At 40.8% G+C, this 21,507-nt stretch overlaps 1 protein-coding gene across 6 annotated transcripts in view; it reads left to right on the plus strand.

The window, feature by feature from the left end:
- Positions 1–21,507, plus strand: part of EVL (Enah/Vasp-like) — a 125,710-nt gene that overhangs the window by 45,793 nt on the left and 58,410 nt on the right. For 5 of the 6 annotated variants that reach the window (XM_032691507.1, XM_032691509.1, XM_032691510.1 and 2 more), the window contains exons 2-3: positions 10,424–10,592; positions 18,261–18,438. In XM_032691507.1, coding sequence (XP_032547398.1) covers positions 10,458–10,592; positions 18,261–18,438 — 313 coding nt within the window. In that variant the 5' untranslated portion in view covers positions 10,424–10,457. Of the gene's footprint in view, positions 1–1,588; positions 1,746–10,423; positions 10,593–18,260; positions 18,439–21,507 lie in introns of those variants that run through there. The other variant, XM_032691506.1, reaches the window with a different exon arrangement.

Raw genomic sequence — 21,507 nt, forward strand, 5'->3', positions numbered from 1 at the left:
ATCCTTCTGTCTAGAACAGTGGAGACAGTGTGGCTGATCTGGGCAATTAGTGATTTTTGTCCATACTTATTTGGAGATGCGTTTTTCAGGTTATATCCTTTTCTAATACGTGCAGTAAAGTAGTATTTGCACTGACAAACTCTACAATAATAGCCTAAGCAGTGTGTGAGCTCTACAGAGAAGATGCCACTTGACTCCAAATGATGTCAAATTTTAAATTCATGAAAAGCAGGATTTTTTGAGTAAAACAAGGTAGTGCCCAAAATGCACACAGATCTCAAAGCAGAAAGGTGTAGTGTCAGGAAAATGCAGCCAAATAGAAATCCCAGGAATATGATAATAAAATGCTTCATTAAACAGAAAAAAAAATAGAGCAAAAAATCACAGCAGAAAAATATATGCTTGAATGTCAGTAAGAACTTCATTTCATGTTGATTTTAAACTTCCCCATCAGTTGAAAAATAAAACTCTTCAGTCATACAGAGAGTTTCTGCAGAGGAACCAGACGCTACAGCTGAATGGGCCATGCACTGCCAATCATGAGAGCAACCAGATTTTCACACACATGTTTTTACTAGGTGCCATTTCACCAACAGTTTCTGTAGGTCTTTCAGTTGAACCATGAAAGTAATCTCTTGTAACAGGAAAACCAGCGAAGGTGAAAAACACTCTGCTCCTCTGCTCAGATGGAGCAGTGTTTGCAGCCCTTGCTCCCCGGCAGAAACTGCACTGAAGGGTTTATGTATCTGCCGTGCCTTGCCAAATTCAGCCTATTTCTTACACTCCTGTCTTCTTGATGTACTAAACAGGGATCTAAGGCTATTCAAGTGTATGTTGCACTCTGCAACCACTGCAAGGATGTCAGGAATTGTGCGATCTCCTGAGGACTGGTCTCCTCAGGGCTCTGCGGGTTTTGCGCTCATTAGTGGAGACTTCAGAGCGTCTGGTGCTGACTCCAAGAGAAAGCCTGTGTGCCTCCGTGGTAAAATCATGGGTTCTTGCTGTGTTTCCAGCAGTTCTTCAAGAGCTGAGCAGCTCTGCAGTTTGTGGGGTGCTTTGGGAAGTTACCTGGTGTCTGCTTGCCTCTGCTCCCTGTCAAGTTCGGGCAGATGGGCAAAAGGCATCAAAGTAGGTGAGAAAGATAAAATTTTGCACCATGCTGTGCCAGTTAAAAGTTTTGGGCTGGAGCTGGACCCCAGCCAGCCACCAGGATCCCAGGTTGGCTACAAGGTGGAATGGGGCCCTTGATACCACTGGGGCCTCTGGGTTTGGTTCTGCACTGTGTAAACGCCCATGCCATAAATGAATAACAGCAATTTTTTTCTGGGTCTGAGCTTTGTTTGCTTTTGCTTTTACCTGGACAGCAAACCCGTTCCTTGAGAAAATAAGCGAAAAGTTTTTAATATCTGTGCCTCCAATGAGGCAACGGTGGCGCATCTAATCTTAATCTATATTGTTTTTACTTTTGTTTGATAAAGCAGCTATAAGAAATAATACATTTCTTCTTTAAAGTCCCTTCCCCGCCCCTTCTTGTATAAGTGTTACTTCCTGCCCTTCTGCTCTCTCAATAGTGCTTCCCTTTCCTGTTTTGGTTATAAGCCTTCATAGAGACTCCTGGCTTGTCTCCCTGCCAAATTTGTCTTCTCCTCAGGTGAAATAGACTGTTTGGATTTAGGCACACGTGCCGGATTTGAGTGTGTACTCCTGTGGGATTGCCTGACCAGATCCCCCTCGATGGCAGGCACGTAAGTATCTGGGGACCATGCACACTGGCAGGGAATTTGTTGACCAGACTTAATGTGACTGGATGGGAAGGAGAGCACATATCGTGATAAACACAGAAGGTCTGTGTTTTGGTTATAGCCTTGTAGAATAATTTATAATTGTATAAAATGGTAATTAAGTTTTTATGGCAATGCTACATTAATATGCATCCCCTGGCAGTGAGGGAGAAGCTGACTTGATGAAGCGAGCGTCCTTCATTCCTGGTCTGCCTCCATCAGCTCCAGGGGAGTTGTCACAGGTTTATTTGCATTTCTTCTGGGATTGAAGGGAAATCAAGTCAAAGCGATGCCAGCTTTAATGAAAGACCTTTATGCTGATTTTGTCTATTTATTTACGAGTCTGCCTCTCCTGGTCATTAGTTATGATTATGATCTTTCAAAGCCTTTTCAAAGCCCATGAGTGAGAGCTTTCAGCCATGTATTTTCACTTGACAGTCCAGTTTCAGGTTTTGCATAATGTGTATTTTACCAGATTAGTTACTTCTCATTTTTATTTCTGTCATTTAAGGGTAAAGAGAAATAGTTTGTATTAATAGCAACCTGGTCCAGTCAAGTTGCTTTTTTATTGTTTTTGCATAGTGTTTCTCCAGGACATTTACTTGACTAATTTTTAGGAACTTCTAAACATTTACTTGATGTTTATTTTTAGGAACTCCCAAAAGATATCTTCAAGGTGGTATGCAAAATCTGAAAGTGAACCACACTTCACTGCAGAAAGAAATGCTGTGTGAATCAAAGCATTAATGGAGCAGTAGAGTTTCTCCATTAGGAGACAACAGTGACACTGCCTTGTTGGAAATTGGAAGAGAAAGGTTCCCAGATCATGGCATGGCTCTGGGAGTCTGGCTACCCAGCAGCAGTGGCACTTCTCTTAATCACACCACTTCCTCTGTGAAGTGCCTTTTGCAAAGCAGATCTCTATAAGCATGTTTTAAGATGCTGAGTTGAGATACTGGTGACCAAAGTTCCCCTTATAGTCATTTGAATTCTTATGCTTCAGTTCGCAAAACCTACCAGAAGAGTGATGGGTTAAAATTAACAACACCACATAGTTTGAAAATCTCAGCAGCAAAAAGTAAGCAGATGTGCCAGCTTACAAGGGCATCAATCTGTGGCTGCTCTGCTGGCCCCAAATCTCCCCTGATTGGCAGATGTGCTGTTTCAGTGTCGCGGCGGACACCGAGGGGTCAGGGCTCTCCACGGACTTTCACCGGCAGTGCTGAGGACTGAGTTGTTCTGGACTGACAGTCAGGCCCAGGTGGAACATCTGTTCTGCTGCTTTAACATTTTGCATGCTGTATTTATTTTTTGTATTTCTACTCACTTCTCCTGTGCTCGAGAGCACTGAGGGGTGACAGAAGGTTATGCAAGTTTCTCTGGTCATGCCAGGATTGCGTGCGTGTTCCCAAATTTAGCAACTCATCTGCCAAAGTTCTGGCGTAGTGTGAGACCTGGATGCCTCATAAACTCTGGTTTCCAGCTGACCTGTCTGCAGCAGATACTGGACATGTCAATTCCCACTGGGTATGCCTGTGTAATAAGGGAGAATTCAAAATTAATGTCTTATTCCTAGCAGAAAGAAGAGTAATTCTTGATCCTTTTTCTTGTGGAGGTGAACTGGTGTTCATCATAACATTGTAGGTTATCAGTATTTCCATTTACTGCTCTATAAAATAAGGTATTTGTCTTGCAGGTATGTCGTGACTTTTTTTAACAGCATCAGTCTTTTTGAGAGCTGCTTCTGAAGGGAGCTTCGTGTTTTTACTATTTTCTTCAAATTATTTAATATTAAACTCTTTAGATGCTGGAGTTTAACAGTGGAGAAAGGTGATGGCCTTGCACCTGCAGCAGATGCTCAGTGCAAAAGGCTCATCTCCCACTGGCAGTGCAGCCAAACCCCAACACCAAAGGCAGATCTTCAATGTGAACAGGCAAGCTGAGCAGGAGACCAAAAAATAGCAGCTCCTCTGGGAACTGGACTTCACTTCAGGCTGACTGGGGCAAGGGCAGCATTGTTGTGTAGGTCTCTGCACAAGTAGGCAACCAGGAGTGAATGCAAATTGAGAACTTCTGACCACTGGTGCATGGGTTGGTTTTTCAAGGTATGCCAGGAAATGGACATAGTCATTGTGGCACCTCCATACTATATATGAAAGTGTGACTGCTATTATTCTAAATATCTGCTATAACATATTCAAGCATCTGCATGTCACTGAGGATTAAAAGCACCTATCTGGATGTAAAGTCCCTGTGGAGCTGCTCTTGTGTGATCAAGTGGCTAAATACTGTATTTTCTCTATGAGGTCTTGCATTGCTGAGGAAGTTCTTCAGTGCTCTGGGAGGAAGGAGGGTGTACGATGGTGACACCAGCTGTGCTGCAACTTTGGTTGCAGAGGGAAGTAGACTTTGAAAAGGAAGTCCCAGAAGGTGGGAAGTCACAGCTATGACTGACAGGGAGAAATAAGGCTTCCAATGAGAAATGTGGTCATGAGCAAAGCTGGCAGTGAACCTCTGGTGGGAAGGCTGGAGAGCCACTGCACTACAGCAACTTTATCTATAATGAGTTCAGATCTCAGATACAGTCTACATGGCCAGAGTGACCTGACTGCCTTGTGTTCAGAGGGTGTCTCAGGTTTTTTTGTTCTCTAAATCCAGTGGTCGGAGAGAAATGTCCACCTGTTTCAGATTACTACTGAAACACCCTGTCTCCCAGTCATTATTGTATTTGTTATAGTGAAAACAATTAAAATGTTTAGCAAATTAGACCATTAGAGTTTGAAGTACGCTTTAAGATACTGCAGGAACATGAATTGTAGCTTAGTAATTTTGAGGTGTACTGCACAGATCATACATCTCCATATGCAGGATTTTGAACTTATATTAGCTGTTTAAGCTGATATGGAGAATATTCTGTCAGCTTCTTAAATCAGCGTGACAGCAATTTCTTGCATGTCACGTTTAGCCACACAAGTGTGACTTCCTGTGGCAGCCTCAGTGGACAAGTAGAGTGAGATGTGTTAAATGGCTTGTGCGTTATCTCACACATTCTATGTGCTGAGGTTTTGTTCTCAAGTAGGACAAGCCTGGGGCTAAGTAATATTAACAATTTCTCACACCAATAAGAATTATTAGATCAGCCCAACATAATTTTTAATTATTAATCATTTAAAGGTTATGGGGCAAATGTATGGGAGATGGAAATGAAAAATGTTTGTGAAAATAGCTGTTTGCATTTCCTGTGAATGCCAGAAAAGAGTTTGTTTGAAGGTGAGAGAATAATAAGCAGCTTGAAACAAAGTAGATCCGTAATAGGTTCAAAGCATGAGAGCTTGATTTCTGTCAGGGAGCTTTCACAGTTTTTGCTAAAAGAGCTTCTGCCCCAAGGACACAGTTGCATCTGTAAATATGAAGGATAGTGGAAGTATCCAGATCCACCTGGCATGCTGGAATAGAGCCCACACAATTAGGTGTTTCATCCTGAAGTTAGCTGGCCGTGGATATTTGTTACACCTTTTGTGAGCATGATTTGGTGACCCTCCAAAAGCTGTATGACGTTGTCCTGGCTCTAGGAGAAAGTATTGTAAACCTCTCCCGTTATCCCTTGAGAGGTGACCTCTGGGTAGGTTGGTGCTGGACAAGGGGTCCAGGGTTGGGCTGGGATAACCCTGGTCCATGGCAGGCTCTGCACAGGCCAGCTGGTCAGAGCTGGGCTCAGTGCTTCAATACCATATTCTGCAAAAGTTTTGTTCATAAGAAGATAACCTTGTAAGTAGAGAAAACAGGTCAGTGAAGGAGCACATTGCAGCTTGGCCACTTGTCTTTTTCCCAGTCGGGGACAAGAGAGGAAAGTCTTGGATACCTTTCAGAGCCAAAGACTTGCCTCCAAACATTATAGTTTGCTCTCTTTTTCCTGTTTATTCTCTATAACAGGTTTTTTGTGGTTCCAACCTGAGATTTTAGCTCGTATGTTTGGATAACCCACTGGTCTAGGCAGAGTGAAGCAGGAGGATTTTTCTCTGGTCCATGGCTCCTCCATTACCAACCTCCATAGAAATTTCTGTCATTTGCTTCACCCTCCACCCCTATATTTCTTCCTGCTACTTAATCGTTTGTAGTCAGACAGGTAATGTCAAGCCATGGCACTAAGTCTCGTGTGATAATTCACAAAAAAACCCAGATATTTTCCCAAAGATTCCCTGTGTTATCTTTCCTGTACTCCTTTGTGGCTCTTTTTTGGCTGTAGTTCTTGGTAATCATACATTTACTAAAAGCCAGGAAGAAAGGGCTGCATTTTTTTCAAGTTCTGCACAGATGGAAGAAGAGAGGAGTGTTATTTCAGGATGAAGGCACCTCCTCTGCAGCACTGCCTCGAAGTGCAGCCTCATTGCTACTCCTTGACTGTTCTCCCCAAATACAGTAGTACCTTATCTGGTACCTTGAGTTTCACTTGACTCATTTAGGGCTGGCAATGCTGCTGACACCAAAGCAAGGGGGATATGACAAATCTCTGGGGCCAGCCCATGCGTGTGCTTGGCTGCCCACACTCACCAGGGTTGGGCAAAAAGGGTCAATGCTGACCCTTTCAAGAAGGGCTAACTCCAAATTGGCCAATCTGCTAATTTTTGAAGATGAACCCTAAACACAAGAGACGGAAGAGAGTGGATGAAAATGGGTTACACAGAATGAAACAAATTGTATAATCTGCAAACATTTTTTTTTTAATTTATGGTTTTGTAATATTGAAACAATATTCTGTAAATCTCAACAACGAACACTGGATTTTAGGTACCCGCTGTGAATGAAGGATTTCCCAGTGCAGCCTGCTTCTATCAGATGGGAAGTTAAGAAGATTTGCTTTAACTTCAGGCAAACAAGTGGTACTGGTGCAGATGTTTGCCATCCCACAGACATAAAGCACTGAGAGAAAATGCTTTCAGAATAAACAAAGGTGAATATTTGGATCCCGAGGAAGAACCCCTTCCCCTCTACATTTAAATAAGATATCTTAAAAATGGCTCAGAGTAAAGCGTAGAACATTGGAGTAGATGTTATGAGCAAATCTGAATGATTTTGTAATCAAGACCTATGTTTAAATTTTTATATTTTTTATACATCATTTCCTATGGTGGGAACTCAGGTGGATGAGTCTGACTGCACGTTAATGTAAAATAAAAAATCAGTAGGGGAATTAGTAATATTTGATGTGGTATGTGAAATTTAACGGACCTCCATTTTTCAGTAACTTTTGTGTATTAGGAAAATAAAGCAAGTTCTAGAAGTCTCTAATCATAATTTTATGTATAAATGCTAATATCTAACAAACTCTTCTCATGGAGGAGGAAAGTGACTATGCACAATTGTGCAACTAAGACCCATATTTGCTACCTGTCATGTAGTTGACATAAGTATAACCAAAAAAAATAATAAATAACCAAAACTTTTGCTGGACTTTTGTGAAACTACTGATGCTTGATTTATATTTAAAATAATGTACTCCACAGAGAGTAATAGAGAGATTCTCACTGACCTTTCTATGAGCAACATTTTCTGAGCTGTTTTCAGGGAAGTCTCTTAAAGTAGCAGTGGGACAGTTGTGCCTTTTATGTGTAGGAAGAGTAAAAATCTTCAGGATAAAGAGTTACATCTCCATTTAGAGTGAGACAGCAATCTAGCAATGGGTCCCTGGGAGCATTTTGGGTGTTGAAAAATTGATGAAGTGCTTTGCAAGAATGGATTCCCCTTGTGCTGTACTTGTTTTATGTTTCTTCCTGTTATTTCACTGGAGGCCAGATAACAGGCTTAATCCTGTTTCCATTTAAATGAATGATGAAAAACTTCCATTGACTGCAGGAGAGCAGGGATTGAGCTCGATGTATTGGTGCTTTATGTTACAGTAACAATTGGTCATCATGCATTAAATGTTGCTCCTGAGGTCTATATCTGTGTTTCAGTCATGGGGCAGTAGCAGGTTCTGTGCTGTCGATTTTAGTGACAGCAAAGGCTGAAGGCAAAGTTGCCATATCTACTGGAACCTGGATATGGCATTATGAGTAATGCCATGTTAAGGCCCTGCTGTCTGTATGGTTAGGTGTATTCTTGTTGTTGTATGGAAGGATAATTTAATTAATTTTGACTAATTAAGAAGCTAATGGTAATTGTAGGTTCCAAAATTCACCTGAAATGGAGACAACATTGGATCCAAGGCTTGCTCTGATTGAAGCCACTGATGTGCTCTTGCTTACTTTAGTGTACAGTGAGGCTTGTAGTGACTGGCGAGGCTTGAGGGGAAGAACATGGTGTCACACTGGCTAAGTGTGACTCTCCCAGGGATAATGTTTTCTGGGATCCCACGGGCTCACTGGGCAGGGGCTTACTGTGCCCTAGGCAGCTGATGATCCCCTCACCGCTGGAGCTGAAGATGGAACCTCATAGCACAGACAGGGGGTCACCATTCAGCCACACGACTGCACTGAGGATTATTTTTGGCCATTCTACTTCCACATGGCAAAGCTAATCCAGCATACCTGCCTTTTTGCTGGTATATTTCTCTCCCATTCTCCCCTTCTGTGAATCCAAGACAGACTGGGCATCCCCAGGCAGGTCTGGAGGATGCAGGCAATGCTGCCACTGCTGCCAAGCTGTGGCTCTTGCACCAGCTGGAGGATTAGGCAGGCTGGAGTGAGCTCAAATCCCTCAGCTGCTAGTGTCAGATATGGAGGAGCTGCCACAAGACATTAGCTTACCTTAAAAAAAAGAAGGGAGAGGTATTTGCTGGGTAAGTAAATCAACAGAGACACAGCTGTTCTCCAGGTATCTCTCGTAACAAAGCAACAGCAACTGGTGGATGAGCTGAATTTTATAAATTCTGAAGAAGAATATAGATAAAATAATGTTTAGTCTTTCTGATCTGAATATATTGCTGCAATAACAGAATTTAGCTGTTTCCATGCTACATAATAAAAATACAGTTTATCCTGAATTTTCTTACATTGTTCTTTATGGAGATGTCTGCCAGTGTCATTACTCCCTCTATAAATGCTGTGAGGAGTTTTCAGGCTCTTACCTGCAGCCTGGAGGAGGTCTGTGGGCTACCTGGAAGCTGTCTGAAGTGACTGATAAAACAAGCCAGAGTCAGTAGGCTTTAGTGTACCATGAGGGATGCATCTGCCTTGGCAATCTTTTTGAGACCCACAAATCAGAAAAGATCGAAAACTGCTGCTGTAATCTATCCAGATCCTCTTAATACTTGCAGTAACGTGCTCCCTTTCATTAAAATGATGACAGTGATGGGGTCAGGCGGCTTTGGGTGTGCAGCAGTTGATACAATTTACAAGTGGTGTAATTTGGCGTGGTGGCAGTGCAGCAATATGGTTTAGCATCACCCAGGAACTTCTCCTGTATTTGTGTGTGTATGCTAGGGAGGTAAAAGCAAACAAAGAAGGGAGGAAAAAAAGATTTGTGTGCAAAGAGGATTAGTGCTTGATATTGCATTGTGGAAAATTATTTAATACAGCTTGGGCTTAGGAAGGGAGGTATGTGTGTGTATATGTGTATATATATATACATATATACATATATATAGGTCTAAAGTTAAGAGGACACTCGTGAACTTGAAATTTTTGCAGGACATAAATCCTAATAGTTTCATTTAGGTCTAAGATCTTAGGTCTATTTGCTTGTCGAAAATCCCTGTTACATTAAAGATCTCACATCTTCAAAATTTGCAGGATTTGCCTTTTTTTCTTCATATTAGGAACTCTTATTTCCTCTGATATAAGAAAAGTGACTGGGATGTCAAGAGAATTGAAATCCTGATCTATATTGACATGTCACCTCAACAGCATTTGCCAGTGGCATCATTTCTTGCTCATGATGGGTGTGTTTTATTACCATTCCAGTATGTTAGTCAGGATATGCAAGTAAGAGGTAAAGAACTGAGGAATTTCTGTGAATCTAAAGGAGAAAAATAGTTATTAATGCTATATGAAGTGTAGGTACTTCTTTAATGCTGGAATGCAGACATTCATGGATTCCCACTTTTTCTTTGCTACTAGGATGAAGGAAAAAAGAGTTCTTGTGTGTTTTGCACCGTGTATTCTGGGACCTCTAAGTGCGTCAGCAGGTCTGGGTATTAGGCATCAGATGGATTAACTTAATTGATTTCTTCAGTTTACCTAACGTGGCTTCTGGTTCAAGGTCTGTTGCTTCCAGTTTTAAATGTATAACTCAGCTGTGGATGTCACGTTTGTTTTGTCAGGAAGCTGTAAAATATTGGTAGGTTTTCATGCAAATGTGAAAGGCTTCACTTGCCAATAGGTACATAAAATAAATGGAGCATTCATACTGTTGGATAGTTTTCATAACATTTATGTGATGCAGGTTCTGTCTCAGGGCTTAATGTTTTATATAAAATAGATTATCAGTTCAAAGCAGCAGCATACAAGAGGCTTTTTAAGTCTATGAACACATACATGTCAGCTTTAATTTAACAGATCACAAAGGATTCACAGATCTCTTACAAAACATATGTTGTAAGCAGTTCTGATAGTTTCTCTTGGTTTCTTCTCCTTTACAAGTTTGCGGTAAGAAGCAGCAAATTCACTGCCTTTTTTCTTGTTTTTGTTGTTTTCGCTCTCCAGTGAACAGAGTATTTGCCAAGCCCGAGCTTCAGTTATGGTCTATGACGATACCAGTAAGAAATGGGTGCCAATCAAACCTGGACAGCAGGGATTCAGCAGAATCAACATATACCACAACACAGCCACGAACACCTTCAGGGTAGTTGGAGTTAAACTGCAGGATCAACAAGTGAGTAACTGTATCAAGTTTCCTGTAAATTAACCTTTGATCTCCTTTGGTAACCTCAGTTCTACACCCAATGCAACATTTCCTGCTCCCTGCAAGGTACCTACAAGTCTGTTTACTCCAGTCGTTCAGATTTTGTACAATTTTTTGCACACAGAATGAAAATGAAAAAAATGAAAAAAGAAATTTTGGTAGATGCCAGAGAGATTTTACTGTTATTCTCCTCTTCCATTTTTTTCTTGTGAAATGACTCTTGTTTCATTCTGCGGATTTTGCTCTCAGCTCCCCCCAAATTACTTTTTACTTGGATTTAGTGCTCTAATAAAATATTATTTTATTTAATTTTCTAAAAATGTAATATATTATATTAAAATCCACTGCTGTCTCACTAAATGTGATTGTTACATTGCTGTGTTAAGTAATTAGTTCCTTGTAATGCACTTTAAAATCCTAGGTGCACACTGTGATCTGATTTACAGCAGCCTAATTCTGCAGGACCTCCTCGGGTATTAAAGGAGTTATATGGGATTTAGATTACCAGAACTGGGATCCGGCCCCCAGTCTGATCGGCCCCCAAAGCCCAGTGCTCAGCCCAGGGCTGGCACGGTGTAGCTCCGGGCAGCCTGACTCGTGGTGTGCCGGGCAGTGTGTGCTGTCAGAAGCTCCCTAACCAAATGTCACAATTATACCCTAAGCAAAAGTTTACTTGGGTGGAGTAGCAGTGCAGCACTGCAGTTCCATCTGCGTTTTAGAGCAGAAATTTCAGAGCTGGGGGCTCCCTCTGTGTATTGGCATGAGGCTGGTACGGCAGTGACAGCTCAGCCTGCCCAGGCTGCCCACCTCTTGTGCTCACCTTGAGCCCTCTGGCTGGCAGCAGAATGAGGAAGAAGTGGGAGATTGATTGATTGCCTGTTGGCTCAGAGAGTGTTGTTGCCTTCTGGGAAGGTGAGGTGAGCAGGGCAAGTCAAGCCAAGTCAAGCTAGTCCAGATAGCAGGAGCCAGGGCACCTCTGAGCTGCCACAAATGTTGAATTGATTGATCTGCTTACGGAAATGCAGGTGATCTCTCTCAGCTGTCAGCTGTAGTGATGCTTGGGCCAACGGGAAAAGTTAGTTAGGTTGCGTACTGGAAGAGGCGATGACTTTGCTACATTGTCCATATATAGAGTCACCACTCTGAAAAAGGAAAAGCAGAACAGAAATAGGTGGGTTTTGAGCACATTGGTTTTCAGCTCCTTGCAGTACACTTTTGAAACATCTGTCAGAAGTTTTGCAACTGCTTTTATGCTTCTCAGTAGAGTGAAGGAATCATATTAATTCTATTAATCCCATTCCAAAATAGAAAATATTTTCAAAACTAAATTAAATACAATGGCTTCTTAGGCAGTTGTGAAAGCCAGTACTGCTTTGTACAAAGCTATGCCAGCTGTTTATTTTACATAGCCAGCAGGTGAATGTAAATGATTTTCATGTGACTGCAATCTACGATGGGAGTGAATAGCTGGTGTATAACAAGCAGAAGTCATAAAGTCAACATGCATATGCAAGGGAGATACTTAAGGGAGACTGTGTACCAGAGTTCTGTCTCAATCAGAGTATACAATTAAAGAGTAGGACATCTTAAAAACTCAAATCTTGAGCTGTACTTTAAACATTGCATTAACATTCTATTTGCTTTCAAATGTTCCAACTTACGAAGAGCCTGCATGCTGTCTACAAATCATCTCAATTAAGAAGGAAGCACATAGAAGAATATATTTTTCTAAAGTTTACAGACTAAAAATCCTCCCTCAAACAAACAGAAAGTATAGGTTATTACCTTAGTCATCTAAAATGGTCTAAAACAAAGTGTTCACCTTATATATGATTGCAAAAATCCAATATAATGAATAAAATATATTCAAGACAGCATGTGGCATAGTAGTATTCAAAGGAACACTGAAAGTCTCAAGATTCAGAGTTTAATATATTTTATATAAGTCTCACATGGAATCATAAGCTTGCTAGACTTGCTAAATATTGGCATTTAGTGAGAAAAAAATGAATTTCAGTAAAAGTAATTCTCTGTACAAGCCGTTTGTGCTTGCTCTCAGGCTGTGTTAAATCTCACTGAAACTGAGGTTTTGGCAAAAGCTGTTGATTTCCCAGAAAAGACATATTTATCTGAAAAGGACCAATCTTCAGCTAACATGTGATTTGGCATATAGTGAAGCTAATGGAGCTACACAGATTTCCAAGAGTTGAGAAATTAGTTTAAAATCGGTAACACAACAATACCATGGGGGAACAATTTCAACTTTTATTACATACTGTTTGGCAAGGCACAGACTAGAATAATCTTCATGGCTTCATCCCTGCCTACCTTTAGTATTTCCCTTTTAATTTTTGCTCTTTTATATTACACCTATAATAACATCATTCTTTAATTTTCATCCTCTTTTTCATTTTTCACATATATTCTTCTGCAGACTCCTTTTTTTGTCTTTGTCTAGCTGCCTTTCTGTTATCTAGCCCTTTTTTGGTGAATGTGTTGGAATTTACAGCACTGTCTGCTTATCTGTGTTCATCTTCTTCTCTAGCTGACAATGTCTAAAAAGTTCACCGCAAAGAGATATGGCTTTTAGAGCAGCAGAACTGGAGCATCATTCTCACCACCGGGAAGTGGTCACCAGACCTCTTGTTCCCTTTATGTGTCTGGGTGACACGCTCATTACATGCTTTGCTTGTAGCAGCAGGACTGGGTTACAGACCAGCAGGACGTGAATTCCCTTTTCTGCTCTGCACAGAGGTGCAGGTTTGCACAGACTCATGCTGGTGTGAGTGGTAACCTTCAGAAAACCACAAGCAGACTCTTGAAGCTTTGGAGTAGCCACAGAGGCCAGAACTGGTTTGAAGCTAAGGCCAGATCAGTATTACAATCACTTAACATCATGATCTTTGATGTTTCCTTGTAGCCTTCATCTTGGACTCAATGTTCGTAGAGGTCTTTTCCAACCTTGACTGTTCTATTATTCTTGAAGCCCAACAGTCATAACCACATGCTTTACCCCCGTGTTGCAACTTGCCAACTGTTGTTGTCACATGGGCTGTTGTAAAGGTGACACGTGTGAGCTTCAGTCACCATGCAAGAAATTCACAAAGCTAATTGTTTGAGATATAAACTAACCACAGTTTTTGAAAAATAAAGAACCAATTAATCACTGCTGTAAATTACTAGAAGTTCATCAGGTTTGGGCCTTCCTTCAGGAGTAAAGAATCTGGCCTAGCTGTAGCAGTTTTTATATCCTTCCTGTTTCAGCAATCCTGTCTGCTCCCTATGAGATGAGCCTGAGTGCAGGCAGTGTGGAAGGGCCCAAGTCAGTAACAACCATCTGAGCCATTTCATGCTCTGGAGAAACAAACAATTTTATTGTCCTGGTTCAATAAGCAAGAGCACGGGGATGAGACTTGTGTGGGAGCTCTTCCCGTGATCTTGGCTGTGTTTACACCTCAGGTGCTGCCCTGAAGCTCATTTAATCCCTTCTAGCCCTGTTCCCATGAGTCCCATTGGCCACCACCATCATCACTGCTGACAGCTCACAACTCAGCAGCCAAAAGGAAGGGCTTCTCAGTTTTGAGTTTTTTATAGATCCTAAAATTCCCTGCCTGTCTTAGGGAGCCTACACTTTAAACTGAGGTGAAAGGGTGAAGGAGAGAACCAAGCAGAAGAGAAGCAAACCTTTTTTTAGCATTACAGCAATGGGAACATAGAAAGATGTCAACTTATTAATGCTGTGCACACCTGGTCTGTCCTTGCCATATTAGATCATTGAAATCCAGAACTTAACAGGGTTCAAAACAGCACAGACGTTTATAACAGTAAGAAGACTACTTTGTTTCAGGATATAAAATACCAAAAGGGTGTTGAAAAGAAAAAAAAAGGCATTTAAAATGTTGTGTTTCAGTTTTTAAGTCAAATTCTAAGTGAAGAGTTATAGGAAGAACTGTTTGTCATGAATAAATCCATTACTTATTTCTGCAAGATTTCTAGTAATCTTCTCCAATTCACCTATTGTAGATTACAACTGAAATTTAAAAGATGAACTTTTGGTCTGCTCCACCTGGCAGATGCCATCTTACTGACATATGAAGCTTTAGAGTAACGATCCCTTAGAAGCACCTGTAAAAAACCCCTATGCTTCAAACTGGGAGACCTTTATGTTAATTACTGCTCTGAAGCACTTCGTTATCATCATGTGCCTTGCAGAGTCTCCAGAACATCTGTACAAGACACCTTTGTGCACTCAATCTTAACAACAGCAGGAGAACCCCTTTTATTTTGTAGTATTTTCCATAAACATGAGCCAAAGGAGATAAAATGAAATTCTGGCTATTTTAATTTCCCAGTTTCAAACTGTCTGATTTGAGTTTGAAGACAAAAGTATTACAGGTGTAGGCAAGCTGATGATTACTGAAGGTCAACATTTGAATTCTGTCTTTGTTCGACTAAAGGGATCAAACCCTCAGAACAGAGCAGATTCTCGGAGTTCCTTGGGTCAATGTTCTGGGGAAGCAGGTTTTGAACAGTTTACCTGACTTCTATTACAGAATTTTTGGCATAGGTTTTTACAATTTCTGCCTTTCATTATGCAGCTACATTCATTGCACACTCTGGTGCTCTTTGGACTTTGATAGTGGCGTCCTTTGAAACTCAAGTTTCTTTTAGTAGGTGAGAAAGACTCACTTTGAAAGCCTTGTAGAAACTCACAGTCTTTTTAAACATTTCCTTGAAGATACTGACTGTGCCTTCCCTTGGTGAATTGCTCAAAAATGATTGGAAAACTTAAAAATTGGTCCATGTTAAAAATTTGGATTAGTAATCCAGGCATGAGTGTACTTGATGCTCCAGAAACTCCTTGAGTGTGACCGACATCGATACAGGCTCAGTGGAAGAATGGGGGTGATGTTACCAGCTTTCAAGAAAAAAAGGCAATCTAAGCTGTCATTTATAATGCAAGTACAGTGCCTTTGCTGAGACCAGTTTCCACTTCATTCTGGTTGGTGTGGGTGCATTTCCACACAGCATGCTGGCGATGTGGTTCCCATTTTCAGGGTACTAACCCTTTGGAGCCTGTGTACCAAATGTAGGCTGCATCTTCCTTTGGCTCACAGGTCAGGAATCTCTCAATGAAATGTGTCAAAAACAGCAGTGTAGGTCTGATTGCTTCCCAGTGCATTTGCATGAAACCTTAATAATGACACCAGTTTGAGTGCAAAAGTTGGGCTACCATATTTATGCCTAAAGCTAGACCAAGTATTCAAAGACTGTCTGCTATGTCACTGTTTAATGATGGCTCAGGTGAGTAAATTCATTCTAGAAATAAGAGTCTATCTGTAATTATCTAGTGGCGTAGTGGCTTCTTTGCTGGTTTCCATAATTTTTTGTATATTAATATGATCATGGCTGGGCTTCGCAAACGAAGATTTGGGAAGGGCTCTACCCACGTTTGTTGCAAGTGCGTTGGTGGCTAAAAAGGCCAATACCAGATAGGCATGACTGGTTGCAAAAGGCACAGCAGAAAGACTCCTTAGGTGGTATATTCCACAAGACACGATTCTTTCTGCATTGCCTTTTCTCCTCAAGGGTGATCCTGCGTGCTTTCTCAAAAGCATCAACAGCGTTATAGATGGTGTGTCTCCAGGCCTCCCGATTTGAGGCCAGAGTAGACCAGTTATGATGATCAATATGGCCAAGGCTGAGATGTTGTTTCAGGGAGTCCTTGAATCTTTTCTTCGGGGCTCCTCTCTTGCGGCAGCCAGTGGCAAGTTGACCATAAAGCAGGATCTTAGGGAGGCGGTGGTCCTTCATCCTTGAGACGTGCCCTGCCCATCGCAGCTGCGTTCTCAGTAACATGGCCTCAATACTTGTGACTGCTGCATGTTTTAGAACAGGTTTATTAATGTTTATTAATATATACATCTGTTAACTATATCAATGAGACAGTGTTATCCTTCAAAAACAGGAATGTGTGTAAAACAATTTGTTGCTTATTAGGTGTTCATCTAATATTTTTCTGCCAATTTAAACTGGCAATACACTGAAAATTCAGAACTCAGAGTTAGAAGTCATTAGTCTTTGAAATTAGTTTTAAAAATCTGCCTTTATAATTAAGAAGAATTGTCAGTCATCTAATAAAAATGTTGTTGGACTAATTAAATACACTGGAGCTTTTTAATTGCAACTGTAGTGTTAGTAGAAAACTTTCCAAAATGCTGATCAATTGGACTGCATAAAAAATGTATTGGTAGGTTTTCTGGTGTGGGGGATCCACCTCTAACATAAATATTGTGTACAAAGTTGACTCATTACTGGCTCTCTCTTCCCTTATCTTCAGTTGTTTCTCCCATCTTACAAAGCCCAGGATGGGAAGACGTGTGCTAAGAGTGAGCTCCTGGACAGCATGCACAAAAGTCCTCTTCCTACTCCTGTAAACCAGTGTCCAGCCCATTTAATTTACATGTGAGCCACACAAACTAGTGAGATGGAGGATTTCCATTGATTGACTTTCAACGAGGGTCAGAATATGTGGGATTGTTCTGGCTCTTGATAAGACTCCAGCCAAAATAAATCCATTTGCAGGGGCAATCTGGAACATTCAAGACCAGATTTGCTGTATTTAAATAATGAACTTTTCCTGCTCATAATTTCAAGGTTCTCTGTCCCTGGTTCCCTTCTGTCCCCAGCCTGTGTGAGCTGATGAAGGGGGAGCCTCCATCTCCTACAACTTCGTTGTTTTCTGCTGGCATTTTGTTTCTTAACTTTGTGTCACAACAGAGTACCACTGCCAGTGCACAGATGGGTATCTCAGGGATGTTGTCTGTGCCATCCGTCCTTCTGGCCTGTTAGTGGTGCAGGGGACACTCCTGCCTCTCCTCCTTCAGCTAGACCAGGTCACACTTTTAGCATTGGAGGTTTCTGGTTGGATCCCAGTTACACTGTGTAGCTGGATGTCCCATGTGCCCTACCCAAGGATAAACAGGGCATTGTATTTAGCAGATTAAATCAAAATATACAGAAACATCCTTCTGCTGCAGTCACCCCTTACCTGGAAAATATCACTCATACAGCAAGGGAGGAGGTGGGAGCGGAAATATGTGGTTGTCTGGTTTTGTCATTGCCTGTCTGATTCTAGAGGAAAAACTCTCAACACAAGAAGCTGGTGGTGATCAGGTGCATGGGAGGAGAAAAGCAGAGCTGGTGCAATGAGTCAAAACATTTATCTGCTGTAGGGCAGGGTTGGTGCCAAGAGCTCTGTCTGGCTCTTTTTCTAACAATTGTGCATGATCATCCTCCAAAAGATGGCAACAGCTGCTGGCACTGGCTCCTGACAGCTGTCTGCAGCATCTGCACAGCTGCATCCTGTGGAGGTGCTGTAGAAAACACGAGCAGGTAATAGATTTTGCAAAACTGGCTTGCAAGTCCCCGAGGCTGAATTGAACTGTCGTAAATCTCACCCTTAGATGTGGGTCTTCTGTCACCGGAACACGCTCTGCCTTACCGTACAGCCATGTAGGAGCTGCCAAAGGAACTGCCTCTACCAATTTAGTTAACCTTTACACAAGGGTTGGGTGTTTTTTTCCCCACTGTAAACAGAACTATTTTTAATCCTTATCCCTCTCTTTCAAACCACAGGTAGTGATTAATTACTCAATTGTGAAAGGATTGAAGTACAATCAAGCAACACCTACCTTTCATCAATGGCGCGACGCACGGCAGGTCTATGGCTTGAATTTTGCAAGCAAAGAAGAGGCTACCACATTCTCCAATGCAATGCTGTTTGCTCTGAATATCATGAACTCACAAGATGGAGGTAAATGAATCTGTATTAATCTGTGACATTTTACAATGTTTGTTATCAATCACCTAGTGCAGTTGTATTGGATAGTATGCCATTATAAAACATGTTATAATAAAAAAACTTAACCTCTGGTAGACAGCCTTTAGATCAGCATTTGCTGTAGTATAAATTGTACATGTTTTCAGGTTTTGTTTCCATTCCTTCTCATTTTTCATGGTGCCTTAACTCACCATAGTTATTTGGGAATGCCTCAGCAGGCAGGTAGGCACACTGATTTATGTGGATCTGTATATGTGTTACATGTAAAAAGGCAGAATATAACTTTAAATAAACAGAAGCTAGAGCAAAATTAGCAACATTTTATAAGATAGAACTTGGAGCTGGTATTTCCAGTGTGTTGAATGTCAGCTCCAGCCAATGCATCAGCTTTCAAAAAGAGGAATGTGTGACACCTTGATTATTTCAGAAGGTAAAATGTAAAGGCTTGTGCTCCGGTCGTTGATTGATATCCCTCAATACTACATTGACTGCAGAAAAAATTTGTGGTAAAGTTTGCTGTTCTGAGAATTTGTCATTGCACTAGCTTGAGAAGGGCCCAAAATAACATCCTGGTTTCTCAGTGGAAACCAGTTTCTGGTCTGTGGTATCTGGATGAAGTACTGCCCTCAGTACACGCTCATGACCTCTCTGCAGCTCCTGGGCTGGGAACAGAGCAGTCCTTGTGTGGTGTCTTTTTTTTCCCTGTAAAATACACACCACAGCCCTATTTTCCTTTTGCAAACACAGTGAGTCAAGGTTTACATCACCTGCTGCCATCCGGGTTTCACTGCAGTGTTCACTGGCGATGGACAGCAGCTCTTTAGAGAGAGGTTGTCGCCTGACAACCTTCAATGCACAAATATGTCTTACTAAAAGGTATATTTGTAATATAAAAGTTCATATTTTTTATTCTGCTATTTCTGACCTATTAAGCTGAAAAATGCAAAAGTCATCAAAAATCAAGAAGTATTTTAAATTCTGAGCTATATTTGGAAATACTGAGGACTTAATCCTGCTTTCTTCAGATTGAACATTTTCAGCTGTAGTTGTGCCACAGCAGGAGACTTCATGAGGAAATCTGGCCAAGATTCAGCAGTCCTAAATTTATGCAAATCTGCAGAGTACAAAGCTCTTTGGCTGCTCAGATGCTCTCAGCCCCTGTAGACCACCAGATAAGACTCCGAATTTGGATACTTTGACTGTGGTCTTGGTGTAGTGATTAGTTTAATGCCTGTGATGATTCTACCTTTCTTCTGAAAGTCCTTAAGTTTGGGTTGGGTTTTTTTCCCCATCTGTCTCTTCCTGTCAAAGGGAGTGAGGTTTTTGCAGGATTTTGATGTTGTTTCAGGGAGGTACCTTTTGGAAACACAGGGCTCAGGATGAGAATTTATTGCACATAGGCTAAAATGAAAGAAACTGTCTTATGGTTGATACTTTAATTATGTTAGCTACTCTTAGCAAAGAACAAGAGGTATTTTAAGAAAGTATTTTTGCGTACTTGAAAGCCTATTAAATTTCTGAGAAGTTTATGAATATACAGCAAATAATAATTTGCATTTTGCATTTTTTGGGGTATTTATTTACTTAGTGCACCAAAGGGTGCTTTAGATCCTTTACAGATTTAAGATGCAGCCTATGCTGAAGAGGTTGCGTTTAGAGTTCGTAGTTGTCACATACACAGACATGAATTGGGTCACAGATGAAAAAATTTCCTACTTTCTTTTCTGTAAAAACAAATGGTCTGGTAAATATTCTGTCTTCAACAACCCCTTTTCTCTCATACATAAAGTGTTAGAAGTTTCAAAGATTTCCAGTCGTCCCATTCTTTACAGCTGAGCTTATCAAAAACTGAAATTTGGTTTAAAGATAATTTCAGCATTTGAGGTTTTTTTAAAAAATCTCTGATTCTATGAAACAAATTCCTCAAATACTCATTTTTATTCATTCTTTTTAATTATGAAATTTATTTCTATAATTTATTTATGAAATTTATTTCTATAAATATTTCTTTTTTATTTATATTATCTACAGATTGATAATAGATTATATTGAGGACTTTTATGTCATCATAAGTTTCCCAGTTATTGCAATGATCTCAGCATGCAAGTTGACAGCAAAAGTCCATAATGGATATAAGGTATAAGACGTTTTTTCAGGTCTGCTCTTCCAGGCTCCTGTATATATTTGTGAGTATGAATTAATGCAAATAGGAATTCACAGAAACACACATATCCATGTATCTTTTCAGGCACAGCCACTGCCTGCATACTCCATCCATTCTGCTGCCTGCATACTGCATTAGAGTCTTCTTTTTCATATGGAAAAACCATTAGGAAAAAAATGCATTTATTATATCTGCGCATCCATGTGTTAAAGTTGCTCATGTGCTTATGCAGATGGATAGCAGCTTTAAAGGGTGCATTTGTATTCACAGAACTGCTCCACACACTAATAAAATGCTCTACCAAAACCACAGTGTTAAACAGAGATTCCCTCTGGCACATTCATAGGACAGCACACCCTATCTGCTAACTCTACAGCTTGAAATATGCTATGTGCACTGCTTGGGATGTGCTATTTCTAATGTTTAGTTTTTTCATATATTCCCTGCTGAGACATTATTATGTTTAGGAACTTCTGATCTTCCCGTAGTTGAATAGATTCTGGCTTCCATGGCTGCTTCTCCCTTCATTCTACCACCCACTTCCATAAACTAAAATTAATCATGGTAGACTACAGCAGAAAATGTGAGACTGCATCATATCTTCAGCAGACATGGAGTCAGGATCTGTAACTTTTGGGAAAATAACTAGTCTTGGCACAAAGCAATGGTGTGGGGTTTTGAGTGGTGAATTAGTTTAAGAAAATTATAGCAGTTTTGGGGAGTTGGAAATAATTTTTAGGTAGTGCTGACTTTCACATTACTGGGTCACTTTAAATGAACGTACAGTTATGAACAAGTGATGAGAATTACTGTACTGTCCCTCCTCCTCACAAGAGAAACTTGCCTTAAGCAGAGGGCTCTATTGCTGAGTTAATCAT

The sequence above is a fragment of the Chiroxiphia lanceolata genome, chromosome 6, assembly GCF_009829145.1.
Source record: "Chiroxiphia lanceolata isolate bChiLan1 chromosome 6, bChiLan1.pri, whole genome shotgun sequence".
NCBI classification, from domain to species: domain Eukaryota; kingdom Metazoa; phylum Chordata; class Aves; order Passeriformes; family Pipridae; genus Chiroxiphia; species Chiroxiphia lanceolata.